Here is a 20,759-nt window from a genome sequence, read left to right on the forward strand (position 1 = left end):
AGTACATTGTCCAGCTCTTAAATCCTGTTACATTGTTACTCAATTAAAGTGTACATGAATTATCGATGTGAGATGTTAACTTATTTCATTCACAGTCTGTGGTAAAAGTCACAAACACAAAGCTATGAAGTGTTATATAAAGCTGGCTGCCTATATTTAAATATAATACATACAGTTAGAGTCAGAATTATCAGCCCCTCGAATTATTACCCCCCCTGTTTGTTTTTTTCTCAAATTTCTGTTTAACGGAGAGAAGATTTTTTCAACACATTTCTAAACATAATAGTTTTAATAACTCATTTCAAATAACTGATTTATTTTATCTTTGATATGATGAGAGTACATAATATGTGATTAGATATTTTTCAAGACACTTCTATGCAGCTTAAAGTGACATTTAAAGGCTTAACTAGATAAATTAGGTTACCTAGGCAGGTTAGGGTAATTAGGCAAGTTATTGTAGAATGATGGTTTGTTCTGTAAATTATCGAAAAAAATATAGCTTAAAGGGGCTAATAATTTCATCCTTAAAATGGTGTTTAAAAAATTAAAAACTGCTTTTATTCTAGCTGTATAACACATTTTGGCAGCATAGATGAACCACTGACCAATAAGCATTCCCAAGCACCAAAGGTATCGTTCACCCAAAAATTAACAAACTTAAGTAGTCCTAAACTTTTTCTTTCGTGTTCTTCACAACATATTTAGAACAATGCTGCATTGTAAAAAAAAAATCTGTTAATTAACAGTTACCCTATTTTGTGATTCTCAAGTTTCCGTTTATTTACTGTAAAGAATTGCATTAGGAGATGTTGATCGTTGCTGTCAACTTTTGATGTCAAAAAATCGACTCTAGAGTTTAAAAAAGTGGCTTTTATTGACTTTTTAGTAGTTTGAAATAATATAAGGTATAAGAAATATTATATAGAGCAATAAATTTGTAAAATAACAGAAAATGAACTGCCATTTTCCTTTAGTTGAATATACAACACCAACCCAGACAATATACCACTTTAAACTATTAAAAATGTAAATAAAAGTAACTTTTTCCAACCTTTCCAGGTCAAAGGTTGTTGGAAGAAAGATCAAGCTGACATAATGCAACTCGAAAGCATAAATAAATGGGCAAAAAATAAAAATATATACATAAATCACAAAATACAAAATAATAAAAATAATACATTTTGTGGAAAAGAGCAAGTATTCAAAGGGACAAAAAAAATTTATGAAAGTAAATTTTTTGTCTTTTTTTTAACATTCACAATATCTCAAACAGCTTTGAAACAAGTGGAAGATGAGTAAATGATGACAGAATTTTCTTTTGTTGGATGAACTCCTTAACGCAACATCATATGCTGTATGCAGTTGAAGTCAGAATTATAAGCCCCCCTGTTTACTTTTAATTAAGTTAGGGTAATTAGGCAAATTATTTTATACCGATGGTTTGTTCTGTAGACAATCAGGAAAAAAAAGCTCAAAGGAGCTAATAATTTTGACCTTAAAATGGTGTTTAAAAAATGCAAAAATGCTTTCATTCTAGTGGAAATAAAACAAATAAGACTTTCTCCAGAAGAAAAAATATTATCAGACATACCGTGAAAATTTCTTTGTTCTGTTAAACATTATTTGGGAAATATTTAAAAAAGAAAAAAAAAATCAAAGGGGGACTAATAATTCTGACTTCAACTGTATATCAGCATACAAATGGTCGTCAGCCCAACAATTCACAAGTGAAGGTACTAAATAGATGAGGAAACCGCGAAACCAATCGCCTATAAGCTCAATTGAACTGAACCTGCGTTACAGCAATTTAAAACAGTGTCAAAATTCGAAGAAAAGAAAATCTACGCGTAAAGTGCAAATTTCCCACCCCTCTCCGTCTCTCGCTGAATTTACAAGAGGACTGAATGTTCTTGAAAGTGTTTGATTACCAGCCCAAACAGTAAGAGGCATGGGTTTCTTTTGGATTGTGTGTGAGTGAGAGTGTGAGAGCAGTTCACTGAACTGGAAGCATGTCACTTGATATCTACATCTACCAAGACTGAAAACAGTCCATTAATGTGAGGAACTTTCCTTCAGCGATAATCCGTGTCACGTTACTTATGTACCTACCGACACCTGCACCAAGAGAAGGAAATAAAACCAATCTTCAACCACATTATTAGGGATAGTTCACCCAAAAATGACAATTCCATCATCATGTTATCTCCGTTCCATTGTTTCAAACCTGTTTAGCTTTATTTATTGTGTTGGAACACAAAAGAAGATATTTTGAAGGAAGCTGGCAACCTGCAACCATTGACTTCCATAGTATTTGTTTTTCATACTATGGAAGTCAATGGTTACATGCTTTCAAATGTCCTCAAAATGAATTATTTTGTGTACAAAAGTAGAAAGAAAACTCATAAAGGTTTATAACCACTTAAGGGTGAGTGAATAGTGAGCAAATTTTCATTTTTTGGTTGAACAATCCCTTTAATCTAAATCTGAAATAGTTCGTTTGAGGTCTTGGATTAACTCACCAAAGGATTTTTAAAGAATTCATATTTGGCATAGTTCTTCCTGAAGAGAAATTTACTCTCGCTGATCATTGACGTCTGCACTTGGACAACCAGTTCATGGTCTTCTAAACATCTCTCTGTGGAATGATGAAGAAAGAAGGAAAATAAAAAAGACTGTCAACAACATACAATGCAATTACTTCAAAAACTTAAGTATTTTACACTCAAGATAAATGCATTTTTTTATAAGCAAGGACTAAAATGTTGTGTAATGTTTGAATTTTAAATGACATGAAGGTCTGTTAGCATTCATCCTGACAGACAAAAAATAAACAGGGTTAGTGATCCCTGCCTGATGAAAAGAGAGTTTGTCTGGAGGAGAAAACACCAACCCCCCTTCTCCACCCACCTAGTTCTGTGTAAAAAGCACAGGGACTTACTGACTGAAAAAAGGAAGATCTATGCATATATACACTGTTAAACCCCAAATGTTAAGGTAACTAAAACCATTTGAAGAAACCGATTGCAACAAACCAAAGATCGAAAACTAATCCTAATGAGTACTGTGAACTTAATCCAATTGAGTAAATGAAGCAATTTGAGCACAGTAAAACTCAATAGATGAGAACTCAAACCTACTGAGTACTATAAAACCAACACTATCTCACGGCAATATGTAACTTTTTGATTTAGCAGCTAATTCGTATGAATTCTTACAATGTAATTCGTACAATTTAGTACGATTTGCTCATCCCCCAATGGCAGTAGGGTTTATGGGTGGGTTTGGTGGAGCCTCCTTTTTAAAATAATACTTTTTCGTGTGACTGAACTTGCAAACTCGTACAAGTTAGCCACTAAACTGACAAAACGTTAAATACTTATGTTTTCTCGTGAGTTCAGGCTGGTAAAACCCAATAAGTCAGGCAATAAGATAACAATAAGGTAAAGCAACTTAAACCATTTGAGGAAACTGATTGCTACAAACCATTTGATAAACTAAACTAATCTATATGAGTACTGTGAACGTACTCCATTTAAGTTGAAGTAATGAGGTATTTAATTAACTCATTACCTTCAACACTGAGTTCAAAACTCTTCAAATGAGTAGAATTAACTTTCAGTAAATTGTGAGTGAACTACACTTATTTCATTTGATAAAGATGACTGTTGGGTTTTACAGTATATGCATGCATACATCTATGTCTACTTGATTCTGTTTCTCTGCCCTTCTTGCAGATTCTCTGTTTTTAGCATGGTGTGGAGTTAATGTCGCCAGCGACTGCTCAAAAGACCCTGAACCCTGACATGGACACGTACTCTTCATCCAACTGTGAAGCTGGTTTTGTTTGGTAACAGGAAACTATGGGGGAGATCCGTTACACTCACCCCACAAACAAATTTTCTAATTTACAAAGCGAGATGTGAAAGAGATGAATAATGAGAAAGAGAAAAAAATTTAAGCAGATTTTCAAGCAAATTTGATTCATTGCGACAGATTTTTTTTAAAATGTATTAAACAAATTTAAAGATTTGTGATGACTTGGATTGTATTCTCAAAAGACACTTTAAAAAGTTTTGTTTAATTAAACCTAAATATGTGATGTGTGTGATAATATCCCAATTTAATTTCCCAAATTTAATGAAAATACAGCAAATGAAAGATACTTTTAAAGGGATTGTTCACACAAAATGTTCTCTTTCTGAACACAAAAGAAGATAATTAGAAAAATGCTGGTTGCTGGGACCTATTTAACTCCATAGTATTTTTTCCTACCGTGGAAACAAGGTTATTATAGTTAACAAAAACGAATGAAAAAACAAAAAAAAATGTTTGTTAACTGAAATAAAAAAATAGAAACGAGAGTTTTTGAAACTGTATTGTGTACATACAAAACTAACTGAAACTAACAAAAATTATAGCAAAAACATCCTTCGCTTTAGTCTTTGTAAATGTATTTAATACACAAGCCTTTAAGAAGTAAATCTATTTACTTCTCGATGCAAGTATTACACCGGGTGTTTGAGCCATACGACACCTCGGAATCTTGCTGCCATTGGCCAGATCAAGCCAGTCCTCCTCCAGTCAATCCTCGCTGTGGCTCCAAAAAACAACGACTGGACATCACAGCAGCATGGTGAAACATTAAATACGACCCGAGCAGACACTTAAAAGTATTCATTTAACACATTTTTGTCCAATAATCCACAACGACTTACTTTTTAACATTCCTGATACCCCCTCTGACTCGAAATAAACCATATTCCTGAATTATTTAGATATTAGAACAGTAATGTTACACAGTGATCGGATTTGAGAACTGGTGTACTCATAAAATGCACATGTGTGATTCAGTGTACTAAACTTGAACAAGTGCAGCGCGGGTAAACTGTGGGCTTAAATGAGACTATCTGGGTAAATGTAAGTTTATTTCACAGAAATAAATAACAATATAACAGAAAATCGTAATGAAATTTAAATAAGTAAATTGGGTTGGGTTGCAAAAATTAAGTTAAAAAAAACTTTTCAGATCATGAGGATGTTTTAACGGACTTAAATTATGATTGCTGACGACGTAATTTTGATATGTTGAGCCCAAACATGGGAGAACTGTCATAAAAAATCCGGATCAAGGAAAAGATCTGAACTTTCCATCACTACTGTGTATCTAACCCCAGAAGCAGCATTGCACAAACGGTACTTAGGCCTGCAATCTTGTGGGCTGTTGTATTTGAATTTGGGGATGGATAGATGGTAGTGGTAATGTGTCCTCTGAATACAGATTTCAAAAATATGTCTTTGGTTGAGGTATTATACAATATTCTGATGATTTTGTATCTTGCACCTAACAAATATTCTAATTTATTTGTAAAAAAAAAAAAAATAAATAAAATAAAAATAAAACTAATACTGAAACTAACAAAAACTAAACTAAAACTAAGCAATTTCGACATAGAAACTAATAAAAACTAGTAAATCTGCCTCTAAAAACTAATTAAAACTAACAGAATTTGAAAACAAAAAGTCAAAATGAAATAAAAACGAAAACTAATGAAAAATCCAAAACTATTGTAACCTTGTATGGAAATTGTCCCAGCAAACACCATTCTTCAAAATATCTTCTTTTGTGTTCAACAGAAGAAATACACTGCACTGTAAAACCCCATAAGTTAAGGCAACTCAAACCGTTTGATGAAACCAATTGCAACAAACCATTTGAGTTAAAAAACAAAACTGAATACTGTGAACTTCCATTTAAGTTGAAGTAATGAGGTATTTAATTACCTCATATCCTTTAACACTGAGTTCAAAACTCTATTCAAATGAGTAGAGTTAACATTCAGTCAATTTTGAGTTATCTACACTCATTTCATTTGATAATGTTGACTGCTGGGTTTTACAGTGTAAAATAAAGGTGTAAAACCACATGAGAGAATAAATGATGAGATCATTTTCATTTTTTTATTTTATTTGAACTATCCCTTTAAAATTTATTTTGGATTCAATATAACTTCAAAACTCTTTTCTACACTCACTGTATCCGGAAAGCCTAGCAATAATTCACGCTAATATCCAGTTACAACTACGTTGAATACGTGTATCAATATATCTGCATCCTTTAATCCACTTTACAACAGACCGGCTTATGACTTTTCCCCACAACACATCCATCTTGAAATGACGCTCTGAGATACAGAAGAACTCTGGAGTGACAAGCTTTTCCATCATCCTGCCGTTCAATATTTGGCTTAGTAAGGAGAGATTGCATTGCAGAGAGATGATGTCATGCATTCGCTCAACCACACTTTGCAAGCAGAGTGGATCCATAACAAATGAGGAACGGACCTGACGTTTAAAACACAGCATGTGTCGCAGAGAAAATAAAGCGTTGTCTAAACTGATATGTTTGTTTTAAAATAAGCATGTGCTGATAAGACATTAATAAGAACACATTTTTGTTATTAATATAAAGAATAACAAGACTCTTTAACAGTAGAGTTTTACCATTGTTAACCCAATCAACTGATTTTGGTGTCTGGTGGAAGCACTTTTAGCTTAGCTTAGCATTCATCATTGAATCAGACTTGACCATTAGCATCTCGCTCAAAAATGATCAAAAAGTTTTGATAGTTTTTCTATTTAAATCTTGATTTTTTTTTGTAGTTACATTGTATATTAGGACTGATAGAAAATGGAAAGGTGCTATGCTGATAGCCTATGGCCAATAACTAAACTCTCATTCTGGCTAGTTACTTTGCTACCTTTAGGTACTGGGTAATATTATTGTGCCTGCAGCAGCGATGGTACTGCAGAAAAGTTCCTTAATTATTACAATTATTATATCCTTTATTAATATTAAAAACTCTTTATAAAAAGTTTTATAAAAAAAACATAAAAAGCAAGATGCTAATGGTTTAATCTGATTTAAGGATTTATGCTAAGCTAAGCTAAAATTTCTCCTGCCAGACCTGGAGATTCAGCCGTAATGACTGTTTAACTCTAGGAGTTGTAAAATGAGCATAAGTTCCTTGAAACAAGTGTCACAACACTAGCTTAATACTAGCTTTTTGCTGTAAAGCGCAATCTTTAATACAAAAAAAGTTATTTTGCCAACAAAATGTATGTAGTCATGTATGTAGTCATGTAGTATGACAAAGCTTGACTGGTATTTCATAAACAACATTGAACCAAATACTGCATTCTTAGTTAATTATGTGTAGGATTAACACGTCCATGTTGCATCATTTATAGCATTAAGAGGTCTAACTGAAGCTTGGATCAATCCATGCAGATGGAAAATAAATGAGAAATCTCACCAAATGGCCAGAATGATTTCTCTGCACATGAGAAGACAAGTAAACTTGTATATGAAAGAAAGAAAGAAAGAAAGAAAGAAAGAAAGAAAGAAAGAAAGAAAGAAAGAAAGAAAGAAAGAAAGAAAGAAAGAAAGAAAGAGCTTCAATACAGCTTTATTAAGTGGATTAAGTGTATAGTTCATGGACAACTAAATGCTGTCATTGCTTTTTGATCTGACAAAAACTATTACAAAATAGTTCTGTCTAAACACACATTTGGTATTACACCCTTTAAAAACTTTTCTATATTATTAAAGGGATAGTTCACTCAATAATGAAAATTACTTCATAATTTCTCAAACCTTGAGTTTCTTTTGTTCAGGACAAAAGAAGATAATTTAAAGAATACTGGTTATTGGAATTCTTCAAAATATCTTCTTTTCTGTTTAACAGAAGAAAGAAACTCAAATAGGTTTTGTAGCTAATGTCTTATATACAGTTGAAGTCAGAATTATTAGCCCCCCCTTGAATTTTTCTTTTCTTTTTTAAATAATTCCCAAATGATGTTTAACAGAGCAAGGATTTCACAAGGTTTTCACAATATGTCTGATTAATATTTTTTAAAAAATTTTTTAAGTCTTATTTGCTTTATTTTGGCTAGAATAAAAGCAGTTTTAATTTTTTTTTAAATATTTTAAAGTCAAAATTATTAGCCCATTTAAGCTATTTTTTTCAATAGTCTACAAAACAAACCATCATTATACAATAACTTGCCTAATTACCCTAACCGGCCTAGTTAACCTTTTTAACCTAGTTAAGCCTTTAAATGTCACTTTAAGCTGTATAGAAGTGTCTTGAAAAATATCTAGTCAAATATTATTTATTGTCATCATGGCAAATATTAAAATAAATTAGTTATTAGAGATGAGTTTTTAAAACTATTATGTGTAGAAATGTGTTGAAAAATATCTTCTCTCTCTATATATATATAAATATATATTTAGAATAATGAGTCTGCATCTTTCGGGAAGCCAAATTCCCCAACATTTCCCCGAATTCCCCAATCGTCTATTGTATCCTCAAACTCAATAGGAAACTGAAAGCACAACAGAACATTGAAAGGACGATGAAAGACTGATGATACAGTGAAGACGACCGTTAAGAAAAAAAAGGAAACAGTTTGTTTGCCAAATAAAACAAATATTTGGATTGGAACAAGAAATCCTGTCCAGACCGCACACTCGGGTAGATGAACTTACTGTATGACTCGTTGCCCTGGGCTGACTTGCGTCCTACTACCATGCCTCACGTTTACGCCACAGGTTATTCAAGGTAACAAATTAACGCACTGCATGTGTTAGCCTAGAGATTTGCTTACAATGTGCAGCCGACTGCAACTGTCAATGTAAAAAAAAAAATAACGTGATCCTGTTTAAAATGATAGTTTACCCAAAAAAATGAAGGTTTATTTACAATTTATGCACCCTCAATTGATTTCAAACCTTTATTAGTTTCTTTCTTCTGTTAAACACACAATGTAATATTTCGATGAGAGCTTAGAATCTGTAACCAATGACTTCCTAAGTAGAAATTACAAAGGAAGACATTGGTTATAGGTTTCAAACATATTTCAAAATAACTTCCTTTTGTGTTTAACAGAAGAAAGAAACTTAAAAAAGGATTGAAACAAGTAAAGGACGAGTGAAGTTTTGGGTGAAATATCTGTTTAATTTCTAAGAGATACCATGACATCAACTCATGGAACGTGGGTCTGCCCTAATAGAAAGAAAATACAAGTACTAGAGCTTAAACAAACTATATAATTCAGCATAGTTTGGATGGCAAAATCTAAAGTTTAAGTACGAGAAAATGTATTTAGAACTGAGCAAGGTCAAAAATAACAATATTAATGCTACTTCAAATATGACTTCATATGCATATACATTCATTTTCCTTCAGCCTAGTCCCTTTATTAATCAGTGGTCCCCACCGAGGAATGAACCGCCAACTTATCCAGCATATGTTTTACACAGCGGATGCCCTTCCAGCAGCAATCCAGTACTGGGAAACATTGACACACACACGTTCACACACATACGGCTAATTTATTGCATGTCTATGAACTGTGAGGGAAACCAGACCACCCGGAGGAAACCTACACGAACATGAAGATAACATGCAAACTCTACACAGAAATTCCAACTAACCAAGCTAGATCTCAAACTAATGACCTTCTTGCTGTAAGGCGACAGTGCTAACCACCATGTTGCCCATCAAATGCATATAAACAAGGTTTATACAATCAACCAAGCACGCAATTGAAATCCAATAGTTTAGGATTAACGAGTTTAACAGGTTTGATGCAGAGATGAGTCGCACTGAAAACCGCTCTCAATAGCACGTAACAAATGATGACAATGCTCAACTTTAAGGAAGCACTTCAACTCTTAGGGAACCTAACTTCCTGTTATGCCTCTTCATTACATGGGATTTCCCCCCGGCGACTGGTAATCAATTACTCCCAGCCCGAAGACATAAAAGCATGAATCAAGGAAGTCTGTCTTCTTCTCTTACATGGTCATCATTGATTTCAACTCCAGCACAAAAGACCCTGTAATTAGTGCATCTAAAGTGGTTGACGCACACACACAGACACTTTCAAACAGCACTATAAATTTACTCGCTACACTCAAGCTTGGAAAAGGAGCAAGCTAGTTACCGAGTCCCAGGGCTGGATGATGCTCCACAAGCGCCCAACTGTTGTCGTCCACACAATGGTTTTTATAGACGAGAAACTGGCACAGGTCTCGCGCCGTCATGTCGGCTGGGATCTCCACCACCTTTCCCATCCCGTCCTCGCTGAATATTTTTATAATCTGAAACAGAAAACAACAAAAATTAGATGTCTTCGAGGTTCGTTTTAAACAGCTAAAATTCCTAGTATGGAAAAAAAAAATCACATTTAGACAGGAGAAAAGTGTACTGCGTCACAGGACAAATTTTATCTTCAGAGCCCCAAAATGAATCAATCGGTATTTTATGTGATGTTACGATACCGTACCTTTAAGCAAAAAGAAACTCTTTTAAGGCTTTGGGTCGTAGTGCAAATCCATTAATGCTCAAATCTAGGTCTTATCATGCAAATTCCATGTCTAGACTACATCCTCACTGATGTGAGGGAGAAGCTAAAGAGAAGCATTTCATTTGAAACAGTTTGAAATGTGTCCCGTGTCATTGTGCCCCCTTCCTCACACACATTCTAGCTCTTCTCGAAAATTCTGAGACCTTTCATACGTTCTCTCACATAGCACAAAACACACATTCGGAAATCCGTCACACCAAGCTTTAAAGCTTTACACAAATCAATCATTCACTCAAAAACGGTTGACCGTCGCAGTCTGTTTTAGATTTTACGGTTTCGTTCTACAGTTTCTAATTTTCACTACAGCCATACTCAAACTCCCCAGACTCTTGGAGTCGCCAAGGGGGAATGAGATTCTGAAGTGCCCAAAAGGGATCCGTGCGTTTGGGCTGGAGGAGAAATCTTACCTCCCCAGGCCTGAGCAGGCAACAGTCAGGAGAACACGATGGCATTTTCCCCAGCAGCCTGTGTCCTCCTCCACAAACTGAGAGACGGACCCGCTCCCCGAATGTCTCCACAACTCCACAAGATAGAAAAAACGAGCAAACAAAAAAAAGAAAGAAAAGAAAAAGCAGTTCCTCTGCTTTGCAGATGCTTCTTCCTGTCAGTGGCTCAGCGTGTACTACCTGTCACAATCTTCCTTCTTCTCTTTCTTTCTCTCAGACTAGCTTTGGCGCAGAACAGAGCATGCAGATGGCACTGTTTCCAGCTTGGCAGACAACTTGCCTCTGTTCCCCTCACAAAGGGTTACAGCCACAGGCTTTTAGGTAGTGAATCAAACCACACTTCCCTAACCAATCATAGGGCTAGCTCAAGCTGATGTAATCATTCCCACACAGACACAGACGCGCACACACACACACACACACACACACCGACAGACGCACACAGCTTTAACTTTTCTTTCTCTCCTTCTGCATAACTTCAGTTTCCTTTCATTCTAGAAGGGACAGCGGCTCGTTTTTAGCAGCTCGTTTATTTCCTCTGAAGTGGAGACGGCGATAGGACCAGACAGAGCAAAAGCTCCTCTCTGTCGAAATCTAATTTTCTAAAGTCTTGAACGAGTTTCATGTGAGGACTTGTTGAAAGTTTGTCTTACTTTCAAAAGCCCTGCTTTGAAGTTGCGAGTTTGAAGCCAGAACTTTCTCTCATGATAGGGCAAGACTCATTACGGCTGAAATGAAACAAACGCCAGCACTTGAGACGCCGCTCTCTGCCTTCCCCCCAGCCAAACTTAATGCCAACATTCCTCCACTGAAGTCGGGGAAAAAACGAAAAAGCAAACCCCAGCGGTTTCACTGGTGACCCCTGAATCCACACAAACCTAAACACACATGCAAACAAGGAAAGAAGTCAGATGTAAACTCTCAGACAGCTAATTCAACAGAAGTCGGACACAAAGAGACTACACCCCACCCATTTCTGTGGAAGTGAACAGAGTTTCCCCTTTAATCGATAGCAAAAGTTTAATCTCAGAGTTTTGTCTGACACTCGCGCACATATCTGCTTGGCTGCCCCGGCTAAAATTAACTTTCTGTGACCGCAGGAAACCGGACAGAAAGGATGACTCAATCCTTTTCAATCCTTTAGGAGACTGTTTCAGTTATGGGGGTGGGGGAGGAAGGAGAGAGAGAGAGAGCGAGAGGAAGTCAGGGATAGAGGGCTGGAGGGAGTACTGGAAACAGTCCAGAAGAAAGAGTCAGTAGGGGTGGTAACATAAAAGGTATGCAAACTCTCCAGTGCTCCAGCTGGCTTGGCTGCTCCTCCTCTCCTCCTCCTCCTCTGTTTCACTCATCACTCTACAATTTAGGCAGTCAGCAGGGAGACGACTGGGTCACATATGTGCAAACAGCATATCATAGAGCCATAAGCTGCAGCCATCTCTTGCAATGCACATTGAGTCCATTATTACCCTACTGACCTATATATTATTAAAAGGCGATTAGCTAGAAAGTTTGTCTTAAAATGTGCTTATTATATTTTAATAGTTTTATTTAAAACGAAAACGTCACTGAATAGAGACCAATGTGAATATGGCAAACGGTTTGTATTCAACACCACTGATTAAGCCATTGCTGAAATTCATGGGAATTAAAATTCCCTTGAAAGTCAACCCCCACTGTCCTGAGCAACAAATCACAGATGACCCTGATGATGACCCTGCCCCTGATATGAACAGAATGGAAAAAGAACAACACAGGCTCATTGGGAATTTGAGAAACAGCAAAAACATACTGAAAACATACGTTTGACATCAGTTTCTACTTAAAATGAATGCTAAAGGGCAGTATGATGCCAACAACTTGTGTTCCTTTTTACACAAATGATATTTACATGGACATTATTGATGAATTAATTATGTTTTTCATGCAGTTCTTTTCACAATACCAAAAAAAAAAAAAACAAGACAACTTAGGGCTCTATTTTGACGTTCCATGCGCGGAGCGCAAAAAGCAGGGCGCAAACGCTTTCAGGGCATGTCAGAATGAATTTTTGCTAATTTACGGACGGAAAAATCCGCTTTGCGCCAAGGCACATGGTCTAAAAGGGTTGAGTTTATTTTCTTAATAAGTTATAGGTGTGTTTTGAGAATAAACCAATTGGAGTCTTATCTCCCATTCCCTTTAAGAGCCAGCAGCGTCGCGCCATAAGCACATTCGCTATTTACAGGATGCAAAGTAAGTCTAAGTGGAAAAACTGAGCATTTCACAAGCTAACAGTTAACAGTTTTTTTTAACAGAAAACTTTTTTAATCAGTTAAACAGAGCATCTACTGCGTGAGAATGAGAGATAATGGATCACTTTCACTTTCGCTCTTGGATAGGGAAACCTTTGCGCACAGACATCAATTAGTCTATAAATAATTAATTGCGTTTGTTAAGCGCAAACATTCGTTTCAAAACTATTTCTAAATTAAGTTCTAATTTCCAGCAAACGAATAAATAAACAATAATAACAAAATGTGCTCAAAAACCTGAGTTATATCCTAAAACACATGCTGTGTCCCATATGGTCTAAAACCTGACAGGTGGGCAAATCTAAGCTTGTTTTTAATAAAACAAATATAAATATGCATATAATAAATAATACTGCTAATAATAATAATATTATACAAACGCAAATTGTTATGAATGAACTGAAAAAGCCTCTTGAGATAAATAAGACATAAAAGCAGCGATTTTTCATATTTATGTAGCCTAGAAAATAATGTTTTGTAATATTTTAATCCTTTAAATTTATATCCTATATCTATTCTTATTATATCCTATATATATCCTTAATATTTAATTTTTTTCATATGTAAAGATATTTGCCTATTGCTCTCTTGTGCGTATTAAGCAGTGTGTAAGCGAGGCACAACTCTGCGCCGGAGTTTAGACTGGGTTTGTTTTGGTCTAATGAAAAATCTATTTTAGTTTCTCAAAATAGCGACGCGCCAGCTGTGCACCTCAAAACGCCTCCATTTTTAGACCAGAATGCCTATGGGCGCACATATAAGCGCTAATGCATTTGCTTTTTAAACAGCATAGCGCAACGCCTCAAAACGAAGCTGAAACTACCAAACAAGTATTGCGCCGCGCCTTGCGCCACACTGCGCCACACTGCGCCAGGTGTATGATAGGGCCCTTAATGTCTTACAACTCGAACAATCATCTGTAATCAAATACATTTTGTCACCTTAAGGCCCGTGCACACAGAGACATTTTTTGCTCACGTTTTCTGCCGACATTTAACGCCTCGTGACTAAATAAAAGGAGTCAATGTGATCGTGCACACCAACGCGCAAAACAGCCGACATAAAAGTGTTATTTTTTAAAAATGCCTCATGCACCGCATCAAAACCTTCTCCACCAACCAGGTTGGCACTTTCGTTCACATGCAGGGAGCTGCTGAAGTTACAGTAAACAGCACTTGGAGGCGCTCAAGCGCAAAACCATCAGTGCGAGCACACATTGAAGAAGATGCCCAGAGGTGGTATGAACGTGGAGCTGCTTAATGCACTGATGAACAATAATCATTTCTTTATCGCTGGAGCTGGAGCTGCAACCTGAACCATTCATGCTTATTTGAATTGTCAATGGCTGCGTCCGAAACCGCCTACTACTCAGTAGGTACTGCATTTGAATTTAAATGTACTACTCGGCCGTTAGAAAGGTACATTCTATACAGTATGAATGTGAAAAGTAAGAATGGAATTCGGACGTACTACATCCGCCATTTTGTCATGGTCACGTGACCTACCTGCGTCAGTTGCGTCATTTTACTTCCATTCATGAATTCGCTCGCGGGTCATCATGGGATAGCGCAGCATGCATGGGATGCGCACTCCGGAATCTTGCCAAAAGTAGTAAGTCATCCGGGTACTTCTCGCATACTGATTTTCGAATTCTATGAATTCGGACATACTACTCGGCTCCCATACTGATTTTGGCATACTGTATAGTATGGAAGTATGCGGTTTCGGATGCAGCCACTAATTTTAACAAGTGGTCAACTTTGTCTTCTTCTTCTGTGTTACAAGCGGGTGTCAGAAGCTTAAAGTTGTAGCGCCATCTAACGTCAAGGAGTGATTTTGCATTCTCTTCTGCTCAACGGTTGTGAAAATCGTTTGTGTTTGAATCCAGAAAAACGTCTTGAAAAACAAAACGAAAAGCGTCCCAGTGTGTACGAGCCTTTTATAATTATTATTTCTGTCTGACATTTTTGTTTACATTACATTACAAATTGATTACATTTACTTTTTATTTTAAACATTTTTTACACACATTGTTTGCCATATGGATTGCAAAAACTTTGAAGCTTAATATCACAAAATCATTCAGAGCGCAGATAGAACCTTTTAATTCCAAGGTGACAATTTGTCTCAACTATCAATCTCCACTTTTCCGATGTAATAACTTCAACCCAGGCTCATTCTGAAAACGTACCCCTATATACATTTCTGGACAGAGCAAAATATTTCCGATGAGCAACGCTTTTTTGCAGTTTTTGTTGTTGCAAATCCACTAGAGGTCGCTGTGAATGCTTTTTCAGTTCTCACATTTCTCTCATGAGTGCCATTTGCGCCTGCTGTTCTTGAGTAAATCCACAAGGCTGCTGTCAACTGACTGAGCAATCGACCGATTCCCCCACCCTCCCCCTTCCCTAAACCCAACCAATAGTGTTCTAAAAAGCACCTGGACAATCTGGTAACAGTGGAAAAGCTATCCATACAGAGGTAAGCAGTCAGCACATTTCCATCATGTTCTAATATCTGCCCTATATTGCATTAAATAAAAGAGTGCAAACCCTTTTTAGGCCTTACAAACCCCTTTGTGTGTGTTTAAAAGAATAGAAATAACAAGAAATGTGGTTCAGTTCACCCAAAAATGAAAATTCTATGATCGTTCCTTTTCTAAACACAAACTAAGATTTTTTAGATGAAATAAGAGAGCTCTCTCATCCTCACAGACAGCAAGGGCTATGAGATGTTCACCAATCAGTTAAGGAACCAAGAACATTGTCAACACATGTGACTTCTTTAGTGGTTCAACTGTAATCAAACAAAGCTTCAAAATCCCAGTGTTTTCTGAAGACAGGACATAGGTGAACAAAGTCATACTGACAGTTTTTATGGCATACAAAAGTGTTCCTGGAGTTTTTATGATTACAATTGAACCACTGGTGACATGGAACATCTTAACAGCATTTTTCATTCTTTTTCTGAACTTTGAACGTCTCATGATTGTTAGTCTATAAAGTAATTTGTGTTTCGAAGATGAACGACGGTCTCAGGAGATTGGAATAACATGAGGGTGTGTAACCCATTACACTAGTGAAATGGAGGAACAAACTGATCCATGATCCATGTACTGACAAAGTCCCTTAAATAGTCTTTTCTGATCCTTCCTTTTACAAACGGTCAACGAATGCCCCGTTGTAAACGTGTAGATTCCAGAAGCACTCGAACAGCACAAGGCTGGGGCTATAATGCTGAGGTATTTTTGCAAAAATCATAACCACTGACTCTTCACAGTTTCATCTTTGGCCAGAGAAAATAGCACTAACTTTCCCTCACACTTCCAGTAATATCCAGCAGAGCACAGCATCTTCATGACTTGATTCAACTGGCGTCTGCTACAGTGCTTGTCTTCCTCTTTTTCTTTGCTACTGTTTGTGGGCGCGGCCACAGGTTTCAATTTTCCCGGGTTTGCGCGTGCAACAATTGGGCGGGGCTTAAGTTTCATGTCCACGTCATGCCGAAATGGCTAAAGACTTATTATCGAGACGGTTCATTTGAAGCATTATGAGTCGACTCTTTTATAAATGAATCAATAGTTTTAAATACTGTATAGTTTCAGAATGAAGCCTTATAGCTGGATATTTCACGAGCTGTGTTACACACTAAATGGGAGGTCATTCTCAAAAACCCATTATAGGGGCTCTTTAAATATTTATATAAATATATATAAATATTTATAAACAGCTATTTTCCACCTGGTGTTAAATGACATCTTAATATAACTAATTTGCATTTAAAATGAATACCCTTTAAATATATATATATATATATATATATATATATATATATATATATATATATATATATATATATATATATATATATATATATATATATATATATATAAATAGACAGTATATAATATATTTATATATTATATTATAAATATATATTATAAATAAATTATATATATAATTATATTATATATATAATAATTTATAAATTATATATATATATATATATATATATATATATATATATATATATATATATATATATATATATATATATATATATATATATATATATATATATATATATATATATAGCACTACTTCAGTAAACTTGAACAAAAAACCATTAATTTTCACAAATTTTATTAGTATTGTTTTCTTTTTAAAATAAGCAAAATCTCTGTAGACTATAAATATATGTACTGTACATCATTTATTTAAAAAATGTGGGCAATACAATACAATTAATTTTATTAAAAAATAGATTATTCTTATTTTTTAATTCAACTATAGGGGTGCGGCCGGGTAGGGGGCCCAACAAGACAATGTGCCCAGGGGCCTCTGAATTCTTATTCCGAGCCTGGTGAGTAATTAATATCAGAATTTTCACTTTTGGGCAAACTAACCCTTTAACTATTAGGCTCACCATTAAATTCGCCAACAAAAAGCAGTGCAACACATTTTGTGCAACACTGTTTGTTAAATAATCTGCACTAGTGCATGCGCTGAGTAAGTCTTTATAAAAATGAGCCTGTGGATAGGCATGGCATGGACCGGTATAACTTTCCAACAGTATGCTAGCCTTGAATAAAAACACCACGGTATCACGATATTGTGATTACTTCTCTAAAATAAATTATTTCTAAATATCTGGGTAAAAAACAACAACTGTTTACCCCATTAAACACAATACATTTTATTTAAGGAAACATGTATGATATTTTGGAATGTCAGGCTATATAATTCAAATAAATCAATGACTTCTGCTGTCTTCATTTGTTCCAATAACAAAGACTTCTTCACAACACATTAAAAACCCTTATACAGTATATACCTTAGAAATAGTATAAAAGTAAAATTTAGTGGTTTTAAAACCTTGACTTTTCCAAACTGTTGTAAACCTTGAATTCGGTTATCATCCCATGCCTACCAGTGGATCATTTGCAAAACCTTTTTGAGCTCTCATGTTGATTTGTTTATTAAATACTTACACATTTGAATAACTTGACAAAATAAGCTTTTGTATCCGGAAAAATTGTGAGCATCCTACAAAATATGCATATGTGTAATTTTTACGGAAGAAAAAACATGTGTTTGTAATAGCATGGAAGTGGATGACCATTATTTTCTAGCTAAGCCATTTGGTAATGATGTTTGAGCACATATGCTAACTGCTACGCTACAGCTCTGACAAGTGTTTGTTTCCAAAGAGGTCTAAAACAACACAGTACTTTTTCCATTGCAAAGCTGAAAGTCATTGGAATCCCAAAGAGCCTCCAAAGCATAACTAAATCTCTTATTTACTTACAGAAACGACGATTAGTTAACAAACAGAATGCTATGAGCAAACGAATGCCTCAGCCTTGTGATGTTTCCAGTCTCTCGCTCAAAATAGACATATTAAGTTCCATAACACAATTATATTGTCACGCAGTCTTTTCCTGACAGTGTTGGGGGGAAAAAACAAGGACAAGAATTCATTTCTTATGGTTCTCACTTCATTCAAGTCAAGAAAGTGACAGTGCCAGATTGCAACAGAAATAGCTTTCCTGAAATAAGCAAATATTACCAGACTTACTGTAGTTTTCCAGTCATTAATTAGAGCAGTTAGAGGAAAGAAATGGTGTTAACTTTCAGTTCCAGTCTACCACCCACACTTCCTGTCTTTTCACTTTCCTGTTTCCAGTGTGCACATGTCTCTGATTAACACAGACTGAATATAGACAACTGTTTTTGACTTGGCTGAATGCATCGATTCCTTCTGAACAGAGAGCAGATTTGTTTTGTTCTCTCTTTCTCTTTCTCTTTCTCTCTCTCTCTCTCTCTCTCTAACGAACGTCTAATATCTAATAAACAGTGACAGACTGGCTTACCATGATGACGATTGGCATCATTTTCTAATAATGCCCATAATTACTCACATTTCTGTGACTGTGTATAAGGAAAACTAAAATACTCTGTTACGAAGCTGCAACCTACAGAGTCCATCAGGTGGACAGATTAATTTCTTAATCACTTTCTTCTAAGGATGTAACAATATTGTAAATACCGTCATACCGCAATAGTAATTTTTTTCAATATTACCGTAGGCGCATGACTCAATAAAACCATATTTCTGAGAAAAGTTTGCTTAGGCGAATGGGAGGTAGCGGGTACAATTCCCATCAGCCTAGGCGTGGCCATCATCCTTTTTGGTCTGTTGTCACTACAGATCCAGTAAAAAGAGGGTGTCGCTAGTAGCGGGGAAGAAAAAGAGCTGGAAATGATCGAACCTAAAGCGGGTTTTAAAACGGATGTGTGGATGCATTTCAGTTTCTTTCTAAAAAGATGCGAAAAAGTAGAAAAGGTGACAGACAAAGAAAAAAACAATATGCAGGCACTGCCAGACTGTGGTGAAATATAAGTCGGGGAATATGACTAATAACAGTCATGGGGACTGCAGAACACAGCACACTTGTTCGATTGATGCAGACATTGACTTGTACCGCAAAGAGACCTCTATCTCACTCATGGCTCGTCCTCTCAAGTGGTAAAAAGACAATGCACAACGTTACCCACTGCTGTCAACCTTGGTTAAATCTGTCCCAGAAACCTCAGTCCCAAATGAGTTTTTTTCTGTTGCAGGGGACATGCCCAGAGATCCTAGCTTTTACCAGATTACAGTTATATGATAATTTTCCTTAAAAAACCCATCTCTATCTGAGTGAGTGAGTGAGTGATTAAATGTTGAATGCGATGAGTTTTCAACAATACTAAATTAAAACTATTTTTTTTATATGGTTTAATAGTTTTTTGTTATTAAAATTGAAAAATTGAAGTTCCTGTTTCAAACTTACAGATAGATGGCTAATTTGTATGTCATTGATATGTTCAGTGCTAAGGTAAATAAACACTTTTGGCACTTTTTTCGAGTCTTTTCATTAGTTTTGTTTTTCCTGTAAATTATTCAATAAATACCGTACCGTGCCATTCATACCGAGGTATTATCGTACCGTGAAATTCTGATACCGTTACATCCCTACTTTCTTCACACATCTACTATATACAAATTCTTCAATCAGCAAGCACTTAATCTGATATATCTATAAGATTTTATAAAACACTAAACTTTGCTTTTGAAAATGACCATCTCTAACTATCCTATAGCTTCATTGGTGCTCAAAAAAATCTGCATTCATACACCGTGAAAGTAGTGGAAAGCATAGTCTGTAAGCTGTGCCTTCAGCCCCCTTTTACCCCATTATTTATCATGTTACTTACAAGACTCTTGTTGTAAATTTTCCATTGAGGAATGTGCCCAAATGACGCATGAGGTAAAAAAAAAATCTAGTTTAACTAGGATGACCTCAAAATTCTTTGGAAAATGCCATTGTAATTACTGGTCCGAAGGCCTTGTAATCTTCCTCTGGCCCAGAAATAATATTGATTGTACAGTAAGTCATTCACCGATGAGCATGACATCAAGTTTACAAGTGTCTTTTTAATGACCAAACTCCTCCTCTAAGTTGTTGTGTGCTGAGGGTCGAGGCCTGACTTCACCTCTAATGAGACAAAACCAGAGCAGGGACAATCAGAGGGCTCTGGAA

At 35.7% G+C, this 20,759-nt stretch overlaps 1 protein-coding gene and 1 long non-coding RNA gene across 13 annotated transcripts in view; one reads left to right on the forward strand and one right to left on the reverse strand.

Moving 5' to 3' along the window:
• Positions 1–20,759, forward strand: part of LOC147840126 (uncharacterized) — a 402,217-nt gene that overhangs the window by 283,799 nt on the left and 97,659 nt on the right. The window lies entirely within an intron of this gene.
• The window catches only part of grb10b (growth factor receptor-bound protein 10b), a 156,176-nt gene that overhangs the window by 18,655 nt on the left and 116,762 nt on the right, over positions 1–20,759 (reverse strand). For 10 of the 11 annotated variants that reach the window (XR_015510994.1, XR_015510995.1, XM_087286607.1 and 7 more), the window contains 2 exons: positions 10,015–10,171; positions 2,523–2,638 (listed from right to left, as the gene is read on the reverse strand). Coding sequence is in view for 9 of the 11 variants with exons in the window: in XM_087286607.1 (XP_087142733.1) it covers positions 2,523–2,638; positions 10,015–10,171 (273 nt within the window). In the remaining 2 variants the exon portion in view is untranslated. Of the gene's footprint in view, positions 1–2,522; positions 2,639–10,014; positions 10,172–10,844; positions 11,168–20,759 lie in introns of those variants that run through there. The other variant, XM_087286611.1, reaches the window with a different exon arrangement.

The sequence above is a fragment of the Danio rerio genome, chromosome 16 (genome assembly GCF_052040795.2).
Source record: "Danio rerio strain M-AB ecotype USA chromosome 16, GRCz13ab, whole genome shotgun sequence".
Classification (NCBI taxonomy): Eukaryota; Metazoa; Chordata; class Actinopteri; order Cypriniformes; family Danionidae; genus Danio; species Danio rerio.